We start from the raw sequence: 19561 nt of genomic DNA on the forward strand, positions 1-19561 counted from the left end.
CATAGCTACTACTGTCCCTCCATATGTTTCTAACCACTAGTTGGCAGCTGTCATGTGTCTTCTTTCACAATACAATCCTTATGATATTATTTAAAATTCCACATTTCCCTTCAAAGCTTCCCATTCTAAGTCATTAGCTTCTCTTAATCAGTTTCAATTTATCTGACACTCAAATCCTACAACTGGAATATGTATGTTAATGGATGCTGTTAACACGTAATTATACAATTATAGGAGTAAATAAGGCACTTAATCTCGCTTTGTGTTAAAGTATCCAGTTCTAGGCAATGCTGCTGGACTACATACAGTAGAATCATAATGCAGAAGTCTATATGTATAACCAGATTATCACCGTATGATAATTTTAATAGGTGTTTCTTCAATGTCTAGAAACAGATTTATAATACTTCTAAGAATTATTACATTTTTATGATTCTGTTTCAATGTTGAAACTTTTAAGATTGGTTAATCTGATAAAGATTCATGTATTGCTGATTTCACAGTTATAATATAAAAATTGTAGGCCTAATTCACCCCCCCCCTTTAGATTTTTCATATATAATTTCTAAAAAAATATTTTTCTAGCGCAATTTCCCCCTCTGATACAATAAGTCGGTCACAAGATCCTGGCAATGTAACCAAGACACAGCATACAGGACGAAAAAAATGGCAAAACTTCAATAATTCGCTTAATTAATTACCAAGTTGCCACTGATTATAGTTATTTAGTACTAAAATTATTTAAGCTTATTACATTAGATTTTCAACAGTACACTATTTGTTTGATGTTATGACCAGTTTACCACTGATATTTTTATAGTCCTCTCATAATTCTCCCCCTCCCCACCCCTCGAGTTTCCACTTCTGTATCTTGAAAAAGAAAATGGGGGTAATTATGCAAGTAAATACAGTAAGTCATAATTTTTAAACTATTATTTTGTCTGATTTAAGTATTAGCAAAAATGCCGAGGCACATATCCCTTTATTTTATTTTTTGTACACTACTACCTAAACAGACTCCAAGGGGTTATAGATTAAAGAAAATGCCATTTTGGACATGTTCAAAATCCTAAAATTGAACCACATCAACATTTTTCAGATGAACGAGGGCATACTGAAGAGAAAGCACTTTCACGCTCTTCCAATATATATGTAACAATGTAACAACAGAACATTAGTGTCACTCTATTCAGGGATCTTCACTGCTTAGTTAACCACCGGTAAAGAACACAAAAAATAAATATAACCAAAAACAATAATACAGAAATTATAACATCAAAATCTATGATGGTTGCTCCAAAAGTAATACTCTTCTATTTCTTCTTTTCCTGATTGTAAAAACAAATTTTGACTGTGAACTTCCCTACCGACATCCTACAAGTTTCACTTAAGGAGGGTGATGGGCGAAATTTATATTTTCTACAACTTCATCTCCTTGCTATAAGTATTCTTGCATGTAAGTTCCATTATGACCAGATGAATGACTTTTGAGTTTTTCAAATTTAATAAAAAAAAAATGCACATTTTCAAGATCTATCTCCTTTTACAAAATGTAAGTTTCATCCATCACTCTTTTCTTTACAGCATCTCTGATATGTTTAGAACTAAGTATCCAGAATTTTTAATTTACATCTATAAATGGAGAGACTTTTTCTTTTAAAACACGCAACTTCAAAATTTTAATTTTTAATGTCCACTAAATTGTTTTATTTTTTTAATTTCTAAAGTATTTAGTTTATCACACATATCATAATGTGTTCCGTTACCACAGTATATAGAACATGCAGTAAAAATTTCATGTTCCTGGCATCAAAATTGTAAGAGCCTTCACACTTTGAACATGACTAAATGTACTGGAAAAAAAAATTGTGAGAAATTAGCTTGTAAAGTTTGCATGGAATTCAAGTTCAAGGGTGCAGCCATTTAAATATGATGTAATTTTTATGCATCGCAGAGGACTGAAACTTGATGATTCATTTTTTCATAAAAAAAAAAAACGAAAATGAATAAAATTTCACCTGTCTCCCCCGTTAACTTCACTAAATGGTATAATTACAATAGTGAATAAAAATGGAGAAAATACAGGAAATCATTTAAAGCAGAAATGTATGCATGATGAACTTCTGGAATGAAGAGCACATTGCATCCACTAAAATTCACCAATTTTAAAAGAAATTTCTATGGGAAAAACATGCTTACCACTGTGTTATTTAATGAAACCATTCACAATGATATAAATCAATGAAGAATTCAGGTGTAAAAGATGATGAGCACCATTTCAATGAATTTGGACCTATGTACACTTTGTGCATATACTATAAATCGAGTTTGCATTGATAAACTGAATAATTATAAGTTACACCAACAGAAGGTGGTAACCTCGAATTTTGCAGTAACTCTTTCTCATTTCATGTAACACTTTGTAAATGACAGAAACACCAAAAACATCAATCAGAAATCAGTACACCTAATCACTTGAAATCTGCAACGTATCACCGTTTAATGAAATATTTACATAACACTCTTACTTATATGACAAATTATATGAAGATGATATATAGTACCATCATTTCCCATAATTATGGTCCTGGAACACAACTATGGTCCACGATACAACCATTCAAAGAACATTGTTGAAGTAACATAGGCCGTTCATAGATAGCTGCAGTGACTTGACTTCAAACTACAGTACAGCAAAAATATAGATGAAAGAGGTACTACATTATGGAGTACAAAATCTGAATGGTTGTATTGTCGATCGTAGTTGTGTTCAAGGACCATAGTTATGGGAAATGATGGTACTATAAAAAGATTTATAGAAAACAGTCACTCGTGGGTTCAAATCTAAAGGTTAAGTGTTGTGTTCATTTATAACTATAATTCTAGTGAATATATCCAAATATGGTGATATTAATCCATGGTGCAACAGTTCGTAGAGGGTCACAGTCGACGAGCCAACTGCTGGCCTCATGTCTACATGCTTCAGCAGAGGTGAACGATCATCCAACCAGTGTGGAATTAACATGTGGTTAGCACAATGATCCTCCCCCCCCCCCAACCATTATAGCTCATTGGTGAAACCAGATTTCACTGCCTACTCTAACTTCCCAAATTCAATGTTGGGTGCGCACTGGTCTCACACACTGGTCGAAATTTCACGAGAAAATTTCTTCGCCCATGAAGACTTTAACATATGCTCATTCCATGATGCAAGTTCAGACATTACATTTTAGATCACAACACTATGGCGTGAGACAAATGGTGGTATTACTAAACACAAAGGTAAATTTTTGAGAAAAAAGTGGATTTTATGACAGGTACGTTTTCCTCGGTGCGACTATTGCAATGATCGTTCAACGATAATCGTTGAGCACTATTTCTTTGTATTTTCTAGAGTCGCGGCAGTCGCTCAGAGGAAAACAGCTCCATAGAAAATACAAAGAAATAGTGCTCAATGATTATCGTTGAACGATCATCGCAATAGTCGCACCCGAGGAAAACGTACCTTTAGACGGAAAGTTTTTACAACAATAATATTGAATGTTAATTAATATTTAAAGTCTATTTCTCAATTTATTAAGTATGCTATTTTTTTTCTCCATATTGTAAATATCGTCACAGAATTTTATTTTGCAGGTAGAGAGAATCTAACATAAAAGCTGAAGTATTTTATAGGGAAAAAATTGTGTCAGCTCTCGTTATAAAGTTCGTACAAGCACCCATTTTCCCTTAAAAAAAAAAAAGAAAGAAAGAAAGAAGGCACCGTAACTGCCTTTATTTGTATTTGTTTTGCTCGCTTGTTTTGTGTATGGACAGCATATGAATTTACGTGCACCAATGTGAATGGTCTTACTGTATATGCCATCTAATTTCATCGTCATGCTTTGTTTATGTCTAATTCCCATTGTAAATGTAGAGTTTGGCTTCAGAGAGATATAAAGAGTGATTTAAAGACATGCAAGATCAGTTTACTCTTTCACCATGGAGCCCAAAGTAATAATTATTGTGGATATTCTGGAATAAGACTGTGCAATAAATACAGTTTACTATACTGTTTTCGCTGTAAGAAAAATCCTAATATAAACATAAGCACGTTGCTGTAATACCTGTGATTGGCTCCCAGCCAAAACACTCACATGACGCAGGAAAATATAGTTCGTAAGTGGAAACCATAATCTTGTATTATTTGAAAATAAATTGAATTCTAGTTGTTAAACACGATGAAACATATAACTTCACTCATTTATAAAACGCTATGCAAAAGAAAAACTACTTTTATATTTTGTTATGTACTATGAACGCGGATGAATACCAACAATAATGCCAAGGTAGTCTGTTCTTGTAACTAGGTGGCGTCACTTGAGTTCGTAGTTGTTCACGTAAGCACGTGGTACTGAAGTATGGCTTCTGCATCCTCGGTGTGTGTGGTTATTAAACATAAGAGTGGAAACCCTCTCAAAAGCGGAGAAAAACAAATAGTCTTAAATGTATATAATAAGTGAGTTTTAATTACAGTAATTATAAAGTAAATGTTTCCTAAGCAAATGAATGCATAGTAGTGAGGATAGGTCTATTTGGCGAGTAACGGGAAATGTTTAACATGAAACAGAATGTACAGTAGGCAGGAACACGTACTGAGAATCTATGGCGCCAAACAGTGGCCAATGAAGCCTCACTTCAGCCACGTGCTAGTGTTTATATTAGGATTTTTCTTACAGTGAAAAGATTATACGTTGGAACACAGTAGAAAGCAGAGTGCCAGATCACATGAATTTGACTAGAGAAAAAGGAGAACGCTATTTTTCAGTATATCAAGCCCTGTAATGTGGGGGAAAAAAAAATAAATATAAGGAGAAATACAACATTTTTATGGAATACCTTGCCGCAACTATTATTTAGCTCTGATCAACGATTTACTGGACTTCTGTTTGGTACTACTGTATTAAAGATGGATTTGGAAGGCAGTGCTTCTCTAATACTGATATCAAGGCAGTTAAAAAAGTGGCAAACTCAGAACAATGAAATGTTTACAAAATAACGATAGAGAAACATGTTGAATACTGGAAAAGTGTACAGAATGTCGAAATGGAAGAAGGAAGAAAAAAATAGAAAGTTAACTACAGACCAGAAAAAGAACAAAACTGTAAACTTCCTTTCCCTTGTGGCAGTAATATTTGATAAGGAAATGAAGAGAAGACACTACTTTCAAAGCAACGCTCATAGAAATTTTAGATTCTCATCCAAATCTAACTCAAAATGATTACTTCAGAAAGCCTATAAACTTCAGAGTTTTTTTAATATTAATATTTTTAACTGACAAATATAAAATAACAAAATTTGTCAAAACATGGAATACTAACAATCACATAAAATCACATCTTAGTGGAGCTCTGTAGATTTCACAAAATATGGCACGATAAGAAAATATTAAAGAATTAAACAAAAACTCAAGTTTACAAAATTAAAGAAATACAAATATCACACACAACATACCTCTCAACATTACTTACTTTTTCACCCTTTTGGCAGTGTTTTCACGATCTATTAAAGGTACAATCCTGCACTTTGATCCAGATTTTCCAAATTTCATTTCTAAGCTCATATATAATTCACTACTTTCTCCATTTGGTTCTATGATCTCATCCACATCTACAGCTACCAGTTTCACGAAATCATAATCCTGCAACACAACAAAATCAGTCTCAAACACATCATGACAATACCAGATTCCACACGTTCTTCATGGAGACTCCACATTTTTATCTCCGTGGCAATATTTTCCATGTCTGTTTTGATCCAAGAGCCACAGATTCTAACATGACCAAAAACTATGAACTTTTCAAATAAAAAAAACTCAAAATATGGCTTCCTCTTTAAAGAAAAGTAAAATTAGAGAGTAAAGTTGAGAATAACAGAGAAGGAGGAAGAAAGTAAGAAAAGACAGAGAGGAGGAGTTACTAACAATCTCACAAAATCACTTTTGTAATTCTATAAAAATACTTCTCATTTTTCCTTTTCCTTTCATTTTAATGTGAAATGTTTATGTAGATGACATTAAAAAAATCTGGTCACACTTTCTGTTAACCCGGGAGAAGGCGCATAGCGGGGAAAAGACCGCACTTTGGTTAAATCTGCACTACTTCAATGGCAGGAATCTCTGATCTCCTCACTCTTTCATACCTTAATTAGTGCCTTGTTGACAATTTGTGCACCTGAAATAACCAAAGTTGTGCTCTATTTCGAATGGATGCTTGTTCTTTTTACAGCATGGTGTTTTTATGATATCCGTGCGTTTTTTTTAGTGCGTTTTTTTTAAAGCAAGATGTAAAGCGCTGCAACAAATCAAAACACCACTTTACAAGTTTGCTGCACAATCCATCATGGCGGAATGCATGTTTTGGTCTTTTGCAACGTTTATTATTGTTAAAATCGTCTAGTAATAACAATTCCATGTCATTATCACGGAAGTCGAAACTATGTAACATGTTATTATTTAGTAGATTATTTTACGAAGCTTTATCAACATATTAGGTTATTTAGCGTCTGAATGAGATGAAGGTGATAATGCCAGTGAAATGAGTCCGGGGTCCAGCACCGAAAGTTACCCAGCATTTGCTCATATTGGGTTGAGGGAAAACCCCGGAAAAAACCTCAACCAGGTAACTTGCCACGACCGGGAATCGAACCCGGGCCACCTGGTTTTGCGGCCAGACACGCTAGCCGTTACTCCGCAAGTGTGGACTATATTTATTACTACAGTAATTTAAGTCAATATTAATTGTCCACCATTTTGCAGTCAACTGACCTAAGTCAGGAAGTTTTGGTTTTTCGTTATGTAGTGTATTTATTTTTGTCCTATACTTATTAGTAATGGTATCAAGAAGTGAAATTTGTATGTACCAAACTTTACTGCAGCTCTCCCAATCCATGAGTTCACGAGCCGCCACTGGTTGAACTTAATAACATTATTTTCAGTAGCATGGTCTTTTTTACTGCAAGCTATATATCAGGTTATAAAGCGTATGCACTTTCTCCTGGGTTAATACAGTGATGTCACTAATTACAATAGGTCTCAGATGGCTGAAATTATGTGCCTACAGTCATAATTGCACTTATTACTTACCTTTCCTGGCAGACTTTAAATCGTTAAAATCCTAGAACCAGCACCATCATTCGCAACATAATAAAAAATTGAATTATGAAAAGCATAAAATTTATACCAAGAAAGTATGTATAATCTTCGTGAAACCATATATATTATTTAATGTACCGAAGTACATAATGATATTTCCATGCAGATATTCTGCGTCATCATATGATGAAAGAGTAATGGAACGGAGAAAAATTCTCTCCGGCACCGGGATTTGAACCCGGGTTTTCAGCTCTACGTGCTGATGCTTTATCCACTAAGCCACACCGGATACACTCATACCGAGTGCACCTCAGCACATGTGTGGACTTCAGTCCTACGTTCATAGACATCTATGACGTAGTGCAGAGGGCGGCCACTAAAGGGAACCCAAGAGTTGGAACTTAATCTGAGACGATTCTGTCCGATGCCGGGGTGGGTATCCGGTGTGGCTTAGTGGATAAGGCATCAGCACGTAGAGCTGAAAACCCGGGTTCAAATCCCAGCGCCGGAGAGAATTTATCTCCGTTCCATTACTCTTTCATCATTCGTGAAACCAATTTTTTGGTATACAAATTGTAAAACCCTGACTTAAATTAATAGATATGGACTTCAAGCAAACCATTTGGATCATTCTGAAGAAGTTGCAAAGCAAGAACTACTTCAACTGTAGAGACATAATCACCTTACATTCTTCCACCGTGACAGGAGAATCCTTCACAAGAATCCTCACTGTGTTTACTGTGTTATCACTTCGTAATGTATCTTTGGGATGCGATTTGTATATGAAGAGAGAGCCATCCGCTACAGTCAGTATCAAGTAAGATGGCTTCTTAGCCAATGCTTCAACTTTAAGGATCTAAACAACAACAAAAAAAAAGACATCAAATCAACTTGTATTCCCAACAGAGGTGTATTCAAGGCCAGTGCGTATACTAACTGGCTCCGCAGTGAAGCAAGCGGCAGTATTTGACCCGGCAGCGATGTAAAGTTGGTACTGTGTAGCGCATGGTTTAAACACGTAGGAATATTACATCTCCTCTTTCGCGCCCTCCCACCCTCCACCATTCAATGCAGCCAAGGTCATTGACTACCTGCACGATACCAACACAACTCCTCGAGTCCCCGCATTCCACTTCCTTCTCTTGCGGAGCCAGTTAGTATACACACTGCAGTTATGGTAAGTTTAAGACATTCCCTTTCTCAGAGAAATTTTGCCAGTTTCCATAGAAAACAAAGACGGACATATTGACCATTTCATGTCAAATGTGGAGAAATTTTAAGGTTTGGGAATATATAACAAAATGTATAACATCTGTTACTTACTTACTTAGTTACTTACAAATGGCTTTTAAGAAACCCACAGGTTCATTGTCGCCCTCACATAAACCTGCCATCAGTCCCTATCCTGTGCAAGATTAATCCAGTCTCTACCATCATATCCCACCTCCCTCAAATCCTTTTTAATATTATCCTCCCATCTATGTCTCGGCCTCCTCAAAGGTCTTTTTCCTTCTGGCTTCCCAACTAACACTCTATATGCATTTCTGGATTCCCCCATAGACATTATCTGTAGCAGAAAAAAAAATTCCAAATACAGTGAAACTTATTTTATATGTTTTGCAATAATTATGCTTTTTCCACACTTTTTTCCTAGGTCCCTGCAAAATTCCTATAGTTTACATGTAAATATATCTCTGATAACTTAAACATCTTTTTACACTAGTGTCCAAAAGTTAAGCATAATTCATAAAAAGAGAAATAAAAGGGAAAACGGTGAGCAATCACTATAAAACTTTACCACAGTGTGTGCCGCATCGTACTTGTGCATAGGGAGGGGGTACCTCAACCTCTGCCTCCCCTCCGAATAAACACGAGTTTCGGAGGTCAGCAAACAAACCCAGTGCGACTCATTCGTTCCTGTTCCCTCATTGTGAACAGAGGGTAGTTTCTTATCACAGTATATACAGGACAGCACTAACATGCCACAGAGACACCAACTGGACCCTGTTTTGAAGGGTAGAATAATTGGACGTCTAGAAGCAGGTCAGACATAGACAGAAGTCTCTCGAGCCCTGAAAGTAGCACAAAGTGTCATTTACAGGCTTTGGCGACGGTTCAAAGACACAGGAGATGTTCGTCGTATGCCTGTACAAGGTCGCCCATGGGTCACAACGCCGCAAGAGGACCAATATTTGACCTTAACAGCATTACGTAATCGGACGATGCCTGCAAGACAACTGTCTTCTTAGCTTGCAGCTGCCTCAGGTGTTCGAGTTTCCAGGCAAACTGTATACCGGAGGCTCAGGGTAGGCAGTCTCTGTGCCAGACGACCAGCAGTGTGTGTCCAGCTCACTCAAGTACACATTAGGAATCGTTTACAGTGGAGTCGGCAACATCAACTTTCGACTTTGGATGAATGGAGGAACGTGCTGTTTACAGAGGAGTCCAGATTCAGTTTGACCAGTGATTCCCATTGGACAATAATCTGGAGTGAACGTGGAACCAGGTTTCATCCCATTAAAATCGTGGGAAAACGCCCATTTTGTGGTGGTGGCGTACTCGTGTGGGCAGGCATAATGTTCAATGGATGTACAGATCTGCATATCTTCGCAGCTGGTACTGTGAATGCTCAGAGGTACAGAGACGAGGTATTGGAGCGACATGTGCAACTTTTCAGAGGTGCAGTTGGTCCACACTTCATCTTTATGGACGAAAATGCACGTCCACATAGAGCCAACCTGGTGGACGAGTATCATGAGGGGGAAGATATCCGGCGCATGGACTGGCCAGCGATGTCCCCAGATCTGAACTCTATAGAGCATGCTGGGATGCATTAGGAAGACGAGTTGCAGCCTCCACCGAGGACACTTTCAACCCTCCGCAATGATCTTCATCAGGAATGGAAACAGCTGTCTGCAGAGCTCTTGAACCACCTGATAGAGGGCATGCCACGGCGCTGCAACGCCTGTGTAGCCATGAGGGGTAACCACACCGCATATTAACCACTCAGCACCATCATTGTTGTGGAAGTGATAGATTCTGTACCGTAATTGTGTAAAATGTATCCCTACGCCACAATAAAACAAAATTTGCTGATATGTGTTACTCTGTTACATACCAGATCCTGTGTGATTCATTTGTACAAGTTTCGTGCCATTCTGATAGGTTGGGAACAAAATATTGAATTATGCTTAACTTTTGGACACTAGTGTACTTTTATATGATCGTAATTTTAATCCCAGAAGATACGAAACGTCTTTTATACATTCTAAATCAGTTTTGTTCGAAATAAGGTTTGCTGTGAAAATACACCACATGATTGAGACACTAATGTGACCATGAAGATAGTGACATTCTTGTTTGTAATAAATAGGAACAGTTGGGAGATCGGGCTCATGAAGATAATGAGCCAGATGCAGTCATCTACTGACACTTCAGAAACAGTGAAAGCTTTCGTATTAATTCCTTAGAAGCAAACAAAAGCAACTAGTTCAAAATGACTGCCTTTTTGTAAAATAATCACACATTATTAGAATGCCATTTCAGTTATACATTTTTCTCATTTATGCATTTTATCCTTCACACCCCTTTATGATACAGTTGGAGAAACAATTTAAAGAAAGAGGAGAGAAGTATGAGAGTATGTGCCGCAGAGGGAAGAAATGGAACATTTTAGACAATAAGGATCCAGCTCCAAAACTGTGATCGCACTGAATACAACTATCCTAACACCCATCCAAAATGAAAATATTTTGACAGTAAACTCAACTTGATATGACGAGAAGATTTCAGATTTATTTTTTGAATTCCAATGACTGGAAAAAAGAGGTGTGTTTGTAACTGACTACTGTTACACTCTTGTCATTAGTTTTTGACAAGTCTTTTTTGGCAATGTGTAATTTTAATTTTATTTTATACAATCATACAAATTGTTAAGGGGGTTAGATACAGCTTGCAGTAGTAAAATTTTGGAAATATTCAACATTTTTTTTCCTCTATTACTATATCTTGTACAGTAATGAAAATAAGTATGTGTGAAACACTGTCCTTTTGCTATATGAAAAAAATATTTTTAGATTTTTTTTTTAATTATTTACATACTTTTTTTCAAAATTCAGTTCACTGTGCGGTGATGAAGTATTTCCCACATAACTTAAAAACTATCCAACATTCTGTGATGATATTTTTAGTGTGTATTTATGCATATTATATCTACAATATGATGCAAGATCACTTCTCTACCTTAGATAGATTGTCTGATAAAAAATAAATTCATTTAAAAAATGGTCAAATATCAGCATTTTCTTCTAACACAAAATAAAAAAAATATTATTTATTAAAGACTGTAGTTGAAAGAGCATGATATTGTAAACATGAGTTTCAGCAATAAAATAAAAGAGACAACATGAAAAAGTTAACAAGTTTATGAGTTATGAGGGAAATGCTTCATCACTGCACAGTAAACTGCCACGATTTTGAATTTTGAAAAAATATATAATTTTTTTTAAATCGTAAAAATATTTTTTTCATATAGTAGAAGAACAGTGTTTTACACATACAGATTTTCATTATTGTGCAATATACAGTAATGGAGGAAAAAAATTTACTGCAAGCTGTACCTAAACCCTTACGTGTATACTTTGTCCTCGTAGCAATCCTCTAATGAGGAAAGTTTCTAATAAAAAAAAAAAATCACATGCTATTATTGATGCTATTTCAGATGTAATTAAACACCAATTCAGTTATACGTTTTTTTCTTCATACTCCCATAAAAACATATAAATGAAGTTTTACTATATGCACATACACATTTTGTTCTTAAAGTAGATGGGGGTACAATAAGCAAATAAATACAGTATTCACATTTTAATCAGAAAAAGTAGGAGTTTCTTAAGATTTTGAATGTCTTTATGAGATTATACCATGTGATCAAATATTTCCTGCCAGACAATTTGAATGAATGTCGTCACTAATACAGAGCGAGTTTCTACACACTGAGGCCTTGACACCTCGTTGATGGGTAACTTGGAGTTAGTCTTATGAGTGATGTGGGGTGGTAGGCGTACAGTAGTGGGAGGCATACTGAACCGCGAGAGTTGTCTCAAACAACATGTCTGTGTGTCCTCAATATTCCAAAAAATAAGTACAGAAGTTGATGCGGGCTGGCAAATCAGGATCTCTCAACTCATGCAGCCATGTTATTTTGTATGGGTAGAGCTTCATTACTTTACTGCTGTATGACAGGAGCCGTAAGACAGCTCAATATCTCTGACTGAGCTGACGTAGTGATGTCCACGGCCTCTCTGTCATATGTCCATGGTAACGTCTAAGTTTAAAGCGCCCAGTCCGCTTCTTTTTCCGGGTAACTGAGCCAGTCGCACAAAAGAGGGCAATGTAACTATGACAAGCAAAATACGGTACCGTATTCAAACAATAAAAATACCTAGATAAATACCATACGTAAAATCTACCTGTCTGATCAGTAAATGAGTAAAAGAAAGGCTAAAACTGTAAGAAAGAGAGAAATTTGATCATTAAAAGATCGCTGAAAAGGGGAATAAAGAAAGTCATAAGAAGAAAGAATTTAGTACGACAATTACAAGCTGATTACAACACATCCAACTAACCTCTTAACTGTCCTTGTAACATTTCTCTGGATAATCCATGGCGCTTCAGCCTGTGAAGGGCCTAGACTGATCAGCCGGCTGTTTGCCTCACACCCACATGCCGAAGCAGAGGTGGACGATCATCCAACCAGACTGAAGGTATCGTGTGGTTAGCACGATGATCCCCCTAGCCGTTATAGCTGGTATTCACAACTGGATTTTGCTGCGTATTGTAGCTCTCCAAGTGCATCACGATGCTGGGTGGGCACCGGTCCCATACACTGGCCGAAATTTCATGAGAAAATTTCTTCTCCCATGAAAACTCGAATCAGCGCGCATTCCGTAATGTTTGTCACAGGCAGGATGCCTCTTACCACGATGCCATGGCACGGGACTTTTCTCTGGATACCTACTGAAATTCTGGGTGAGAGAGGCGTAATTCATTCACACAGCGACCAACATCATATTGATATTCTCCCTTGACTATCCTTCTAGATCGGAAATAAACTTCAACCATGAAAATACAGTGCTCAGTAGTGATTTCCATCTCGCTAGCAATATTGGTCGCGTTAGTTCTTGAACTACCCGCTTGGTTACAAAGTACTCTCGAAGAGTGAGTGAGGTGACAGCGAAATGAGTGTAATGTTGAAAGGTACTTTTGCAGATATGAACATATCATACTCGTGGGTTTTAGTTCGAACTTAGATTTAAGATACAAATTAGATTCATTTTAAATGTTATTTGAAGTGATCGTGCTTCATTTAATTTAGGATATTATTATTATTATTATTATTATTATTATTATTACTATTACTATCTCCCTAAAATTTAACTATTCTCTCAGTAATGTCGTAATTACTAAGAAAGATTGTATTAGAGATCTTGGTGTCCTACTTGACTCAAAATTATATTTCCATGATCATGTGCAATATATTTATACCCATTCGTTAAGAATGCTTGGTCTAATTAGGTCTATAACTTATTCTTTTTCCACTCCTATGTGTTTATTAATCTTATACTATACGTTGGTTAGATCCAAGCTTGAATATGCATCTGTTGTATGGAACTCCATTACTTCCACTGACTCTGCTAAATTGGAGAATATTGAAATAAAATTTATTTCCTTGTGTTCTTATAGATTTTTACCAAATTCCGATTATAACTATGAGATTAAATGCAATTATTTCAATTGCGGTAGTTTGTTCACCAGACGTCAGGATCTTGATTATTTATTTTTTTGTAAAGTCTTTAAGGGTGATATTGATTGTGAATCTTTCATAAGCAATATCAGTCTTCGTATTCCTGCTAATGGTTTAAGATTTCATAAATTGTTTTATAATAAGAATCCTAAATCTCTCTCTCCAGTCTGCAGATGCATTAAATATGCTAATTTGCATGGATTCAACTTGGATCCATTTAATGTGTAGTATATCTTTGATCTAATTTTAATAATTATTTGTCCATTTTATTTCTTGCATTTGGTCAATTGATTAATGTAAACTATTCCATTATTTCAATTATCTCATTGTACTAATTTTATAATTATTATTTGATCAATGATTGATGTAGACTATTATATTGTTTGTATTTCATCTCATTGCCATTTTCTATCATTCATTCTCATCATCATTTGTTGTTTTGTTCTGTTTTGTAAGGTGCTAAACTCTAATTGGCCTTGTGCTGTTGTTTTGCACGTTAATATTCTAAATAAAATAAAATTAAAAAAAAAATAAAATAAAATTACTATTACTATTATTATTATTATTATTATTATTATTATTATGAATTTTATTTTTAATTAAGTTTATTATTGTCATTATTGAGTGTAATTAGTTACCACTGCCACCGGGTGTATACTCAATGCAGTGTGAATACATACATACATACATACATACTGTTAGTGACACAGTTCATCTGCCCTGGAAGGAATGCGGAGTTGGGGTAGTAGTTTCGCACCAGTAGTGGATGAAGTGGATGGAGAGAAAGTTAGGAATATAATGTAGCATGCATTATAAAAACATTGATTTACCAATTCCATGCCACGTTACTATGGAGTAGACTACACATGAAAGTTATATGGCTACGTCTTAACTTTGAATATATATTTACACCAGCAATTCTATTAAGCAAACATTCACCTTCGTCATCCAAGTACAAATGAAGAGAGAGAAATGTTTTTTAGAAGAAAATAGAAAGGGGATTAAGCAGAGGGTATTCACACCAAAAGTACCGTTAGCCAGCCGCTTGCTCCAAAGTTAGCCTCACACCACTCTAAACAACACCCCTAACTTCCCCAAGGTTCAGGGCAGATGAGCTGTGTCGACAGTACATACATACATTCATACATACAACATTTGTTCTCTTCCTCACATCACCACCCCCCTTCAAGACAAGGCTCTGTAACTAGCAATGACGTCATTCATTCAAACTGACTGACGGGAAAGGCTGAAAATATTTGAACACACGGTATAATGTTTTCCCACTCTTAGTGATGCACTCCACTGTAATATTTTATCTTACCCTGCAATGCAGTGTGTAACTTCCTGGTTCTGTAATGTCACCAAGCCATGCAGTAATCGGTTCATTAGAGCACTCTGCCTGTGGCTCATTGTCAACCTCCATTGTTTCACACACCACATCCACTGTTTCACACACTGCCAGGGGCTCATTGTCAACATCCACTGTTTCACACACTGCCTGGGACTCATTGTCAACATCCATTGTTTCAAAGTCACCTGTTTCAGTCTGTGTTGCACTGCTGTACATGGAAGGCTTGACATTTGATTGTTTAATCCACGACCGTAGTTCTTTCAGACGTTCTGCATCTGAAACTAAACACAAATACTAAAAAATTTCCAATGCTCATTCCAGAAATAAATGTAAAACAGAAAATATTTGAAGTTCGCATTAATAGCTTATATAATGTTCATTTGTTGAGACAATTATGTCCTGTTTGAAGACGTAATAGTGCCGTGGCTGTCTTTATAGGAAGTTTCGTAATTATTTTTGCAAATGTTACAATATTTATGAATCCAAATATCTTGGAGTTATTTTCGATAGTAAGTTAACATGGAGCAACCATTTGAAATACATTTCTGAAAAAGCTCGTAAAAGATTCTCCCTTCTAAAAAGACTAGCAGGAAAGAAATGGGGATGCTCTAGGAATACTTCGAACACTACATACAAAATGTTTATAAAGCCAGTGCGGACATACTGCGGAGAAATTTTAATTACTTCACCTTTCATAAACGAAATAGAATATGTTCCAAACCAAGCTCTCAGACTCATTATTGGTGGAATCAAAACAACTCCAATAGATTCTATGAGGTTCCTCACTAATATTAACAGCATCAAAATGACAATAGAAGAAAAAGCATTGATTCAATATGAAAAACTTATCAGATTACCAGGAAACAATTGGTATTCATACAGTCCTCTCTGTAGATTGAAAACTCAAAAAAGTTTCATATCCATGGTTCAAGAATTAAAGCAGAAAATCAATATCCCGAATTTAAAAGAAAACTTACAAATTAAACCAAACCCTTTAACTCTATTAAATATAGAATATAATCTAAATTTAACAGAAGAAATACTGAAATCAGAAGCAAGCACTGAAATAATAAAACAATTGTCTTTAGAGACAATTAATATTAGGTACCCTCCACAAAACTGGCTTCATTTATACACCGACGGATCCTTGATCTCCAGAGAACAAGGTGCCAGTGCAGGTGTTACGTGTTGTCTCTTTTCACTTTATAGATCTCTTGGATATGGAACAACAAGTTTTGATGGAGAAATCGTTGCAATAAGTGAAAGTCTCAGGAATCTTCTATTTCACATCAATAAATTTAAGAATGCAGTTATAGTGTCAGACTCCAAAGCAGCTATTCTATCAATAGTCTCTAAACACACACCTTCATCTCAAACAGCAGAAATAACTAAAATGCTCTCTCAATTAATATCACTCAATAAAAGAATTGTATTCCAATGGATACCATCCCATTGTGGAATCCTGGGAAACGAGAATGCGGATGCTTTAGCAAAGAAGGGCAGCACTGCTACTTACAGACCTGTTACTAAATCTACGTATTACTCTGTGAAAAGATTTATTAAATCTACATACTTAGACTTCAACAAACAAAATTTGATAGCACAATCTCAAGGGAAAAAATGGAACTCTCTGCATCATAAACCACAGTTAATTCCCGATTTACCACAAAAATCGTCTGTAGCTGCATTTAGATTGGCAACAGGCCATGATTGTTTGGCCAAACACCTGCATAGAATTGGAATATATCAGTCCCCTAACTGCCCATTGTGTAACTCAAACCAAGAAATGGATTCGGAACACCTTAAAATCTGTGCTTCAGTGGCTGACCATGATAATATCTTTGAAAAATATTGGAGTGCAAGAGGTCAAATGACTTTATTGTCAAACGCCTGGCATTAGAAAACAACAACAATATTTTGGTATGTCTTTCCTTGCAGAGAATGTTTTATGAATGCTGGCAGTTGGTGTGAGATTTTTTTACCTCTTCCAGCCTGATGTTTATTGTTTTATGTTATTTTTAGGTTTCTGGATAAGGGTGATCAGTGTCCATTCAGAAATATGGTTTATGAAGGCGAGGGGAGGGGGCTATTTATAATATGATAGAGCAACATTAAAGCTGTATAGTTTTATCTATATGTGAAACATGGATGGTTTCAGAAGTACTATACAGACTGTGTCACTGAGAAGTGATTGGCTGGTTGGAGCTATCAGACATGCTCTGAATGAAAGTTACAGAACTTCCAACATTATCGAAAATTCGAGCTTTTTTTTTTTTTCAACTATGTTGTGAAAAGTCTGTTCACATACAAGACTGGTTAAAAATAAACATTTGAAAGATCACACACTTTCCAGAATAAGAGATAAGACACGTCAAAGCATTAAAAAGCATTCTTCTTTCTCCCTTCCTTTCCCCCCCCTTTTTTTTGGGGGGGGGGAGGGGGTTGGGGGTTCACCATTGAAGGTGTTGCGTTTTTTGACAGTATATGGGCTGTTCATTGCCCTGTATTCATACACGTAACAGAATCCACTCAATTTAACTATTTTGTCTTGTTTTACTAACAGTTCATAGGAGTGTCTGATATATTGCAGGGTTTATGTTGTAGTTGTTTGTGACTAATGAGTCCTTTGGAATCTATTAATATTACTATTTTCTTTATTATTATGGACTTTAGGATGATTTCTCTCAGTGCAGTAGTTATTGGTAGTAACTGAGTTTCACAGTTTGTAGCATCAGGGCCAAGAGAGTGAATTCCTCATTATAAATGCCTATTCCTGCCCCAATGTTTGGATCTGTTAAGGAGCCATATGGGCTATTCCATCTCAAATCGTCCACACCTGTGGAGTAACGGTCAGCGGTCTGGCCGCGAAACCAGGTGGCCCGGGTTCGAATCCCGGTCGGGACAAGTTATCTGTTTGAGGTTTTCTCCGTAATTTTCCCTCAACCCAATACGAGCAAATGCTGGGTAACTTTCGGTGCTGGACTCCGGACTCATTTCACCGGCATTATCACCTTCATTTCATTCAGATGCTAAATAAAGTAGATGTTGATACAGCATTGTAAAATAACCCAATAACTCCATCTCAAATCGACCGACATATAGAGAAAATTGACCTTGCAATTTTTAAATACAATGAAACTTTTTCTGTCCGTAGACAACTGTGATATAATGCTTTGTGTAAAGTTTGAGGCATCAGAACTTAATAGTGTTTAAATTAATAATATTTAAATGTATCGTATTTTCATAAAATTAGCAACTTTAAACTGTTATGGCTCCGAAACCCTTTCACCCAATGATCAAAATCATGGTTTATTTTAATGCTGAGAAGTTAAAGTTTATATTGACATGTAAACAGTTTTTCTTACTTTTTATGGAAATGAAGAAATTTAGATTTTTCTTCATTAAAACGCCTTTGCCCACAAAAAAATATTTTTAAAATATATGGTTAGATTCCGCATTGAACGTAAAAATAAACACATATTTTTTACTTGTGGTACATTGATAAAAAAGTATTGAAAATATCAAATAAAGAAAATATATAGTACGCGCGTGAACTAACCAGCTGACTGTGAGACGGGAGGTAGTCGAGACAAGCAAGGCCAGGAGACAAACGCATGATGTGTTGTCTAGCAGTCATGGCTGGGCTAGCTTTATTACAAGTTTTCACAAACATAGGAGTAAAATGACGCCCAATGCTCGATTATCTTCAGCTCTCTGCCAGTGTGTGGGGTACTGTGCCATTCAAGTCTAGGCATGTGAAAATAATTTAATACCCTTGAAACTTATTGCCGAGCCACTAAGCAAACAATGCCGAATCCCTCTTAATAATGCAAAGTTTTTTCTCAATATTTTTTTACATTTTTACAAATGGCCAAAAAGCCTAAAAGCAAGTAAAATCAGATTATCTGTCTCTTTGTGTACAATAAAAAATAAGGATTACTTCGTAACATAACCTACCAAATGTCAGCTTCAAAATAAGCTCTCGTTCAATGTTCTGCAGTAAATGGTTTCAGAGTTCTGAGTGCTGAAAGAGGCTTGTTTTTATAAAATACGCTAAATTTGTCGCTCAACAACACGAAAACCGTTTGACTTTCGATAGTATGTTTTTGAAAATCCACTCCCCTCAGCACCTTGTATAAGTAGGGAAAAAATTAGAGTATAAAAAAAATGCGAGGTTTTTTACTGATCGATTTCATATGGAATAGCCCATCTGTGAATTTTGTGATTGTTTTTGTAAGGTAGATACTTAAACTAATTTTATACATTAATTCTG

General features: G+C 35.9%; 1 protein-coding gene across 2 annotated transcripts in view; it reads right to left on the reverse strand.

The window, feature by feature from the left end:
* Nucleotides 1–19561, reverse strand: part of LOC138702972 (uncharacterized) — a 100973-nt gene that overhangs the window by 54850 nt on the left and 26562 nt on the right. For both annotated transcript variants that reach the window (XR_011332929.1, XM_069830412.1), the window contains exons 8-10: nucleotides 15259–15569; nucleotides 7815–7988; nucleotides 5511–5680 (exon numbers count right to left, since the gene is read on the reverse strand). Coding sequence is in view for 1 of the 2 variants with exons in the window: in XM_069830412.1 (XP_069686513.1) it covers nucleotides 5511–5680; nucleotides 7815–7988; nucleotides 15259–15569 (655 nt within the window). In the remaining variant the exon portion in view is untranslated. The remainder of the gene's footprint in view (nucleotides 1–5510; nucleotides 5681–7814; nucleotides 7989–15258; nucleotides 15570–19561) is intronic.

The sequence above is a fragment of the Periplaneta americana genome, chromosome 7, assembly GCF_040183065.1.
Source record: "Periplaneta americana isolate PAMFEO1 chromosome 7, P.americana_PAMFEO1_priV1, whole genome shotgun sequence".
NCBI classification, from domain to species: Eukaryota; Metazoa; Arthropoda; class Insecta; order Blattodea; family Blattidae; genus Periplaneta; species Periplaneta americana.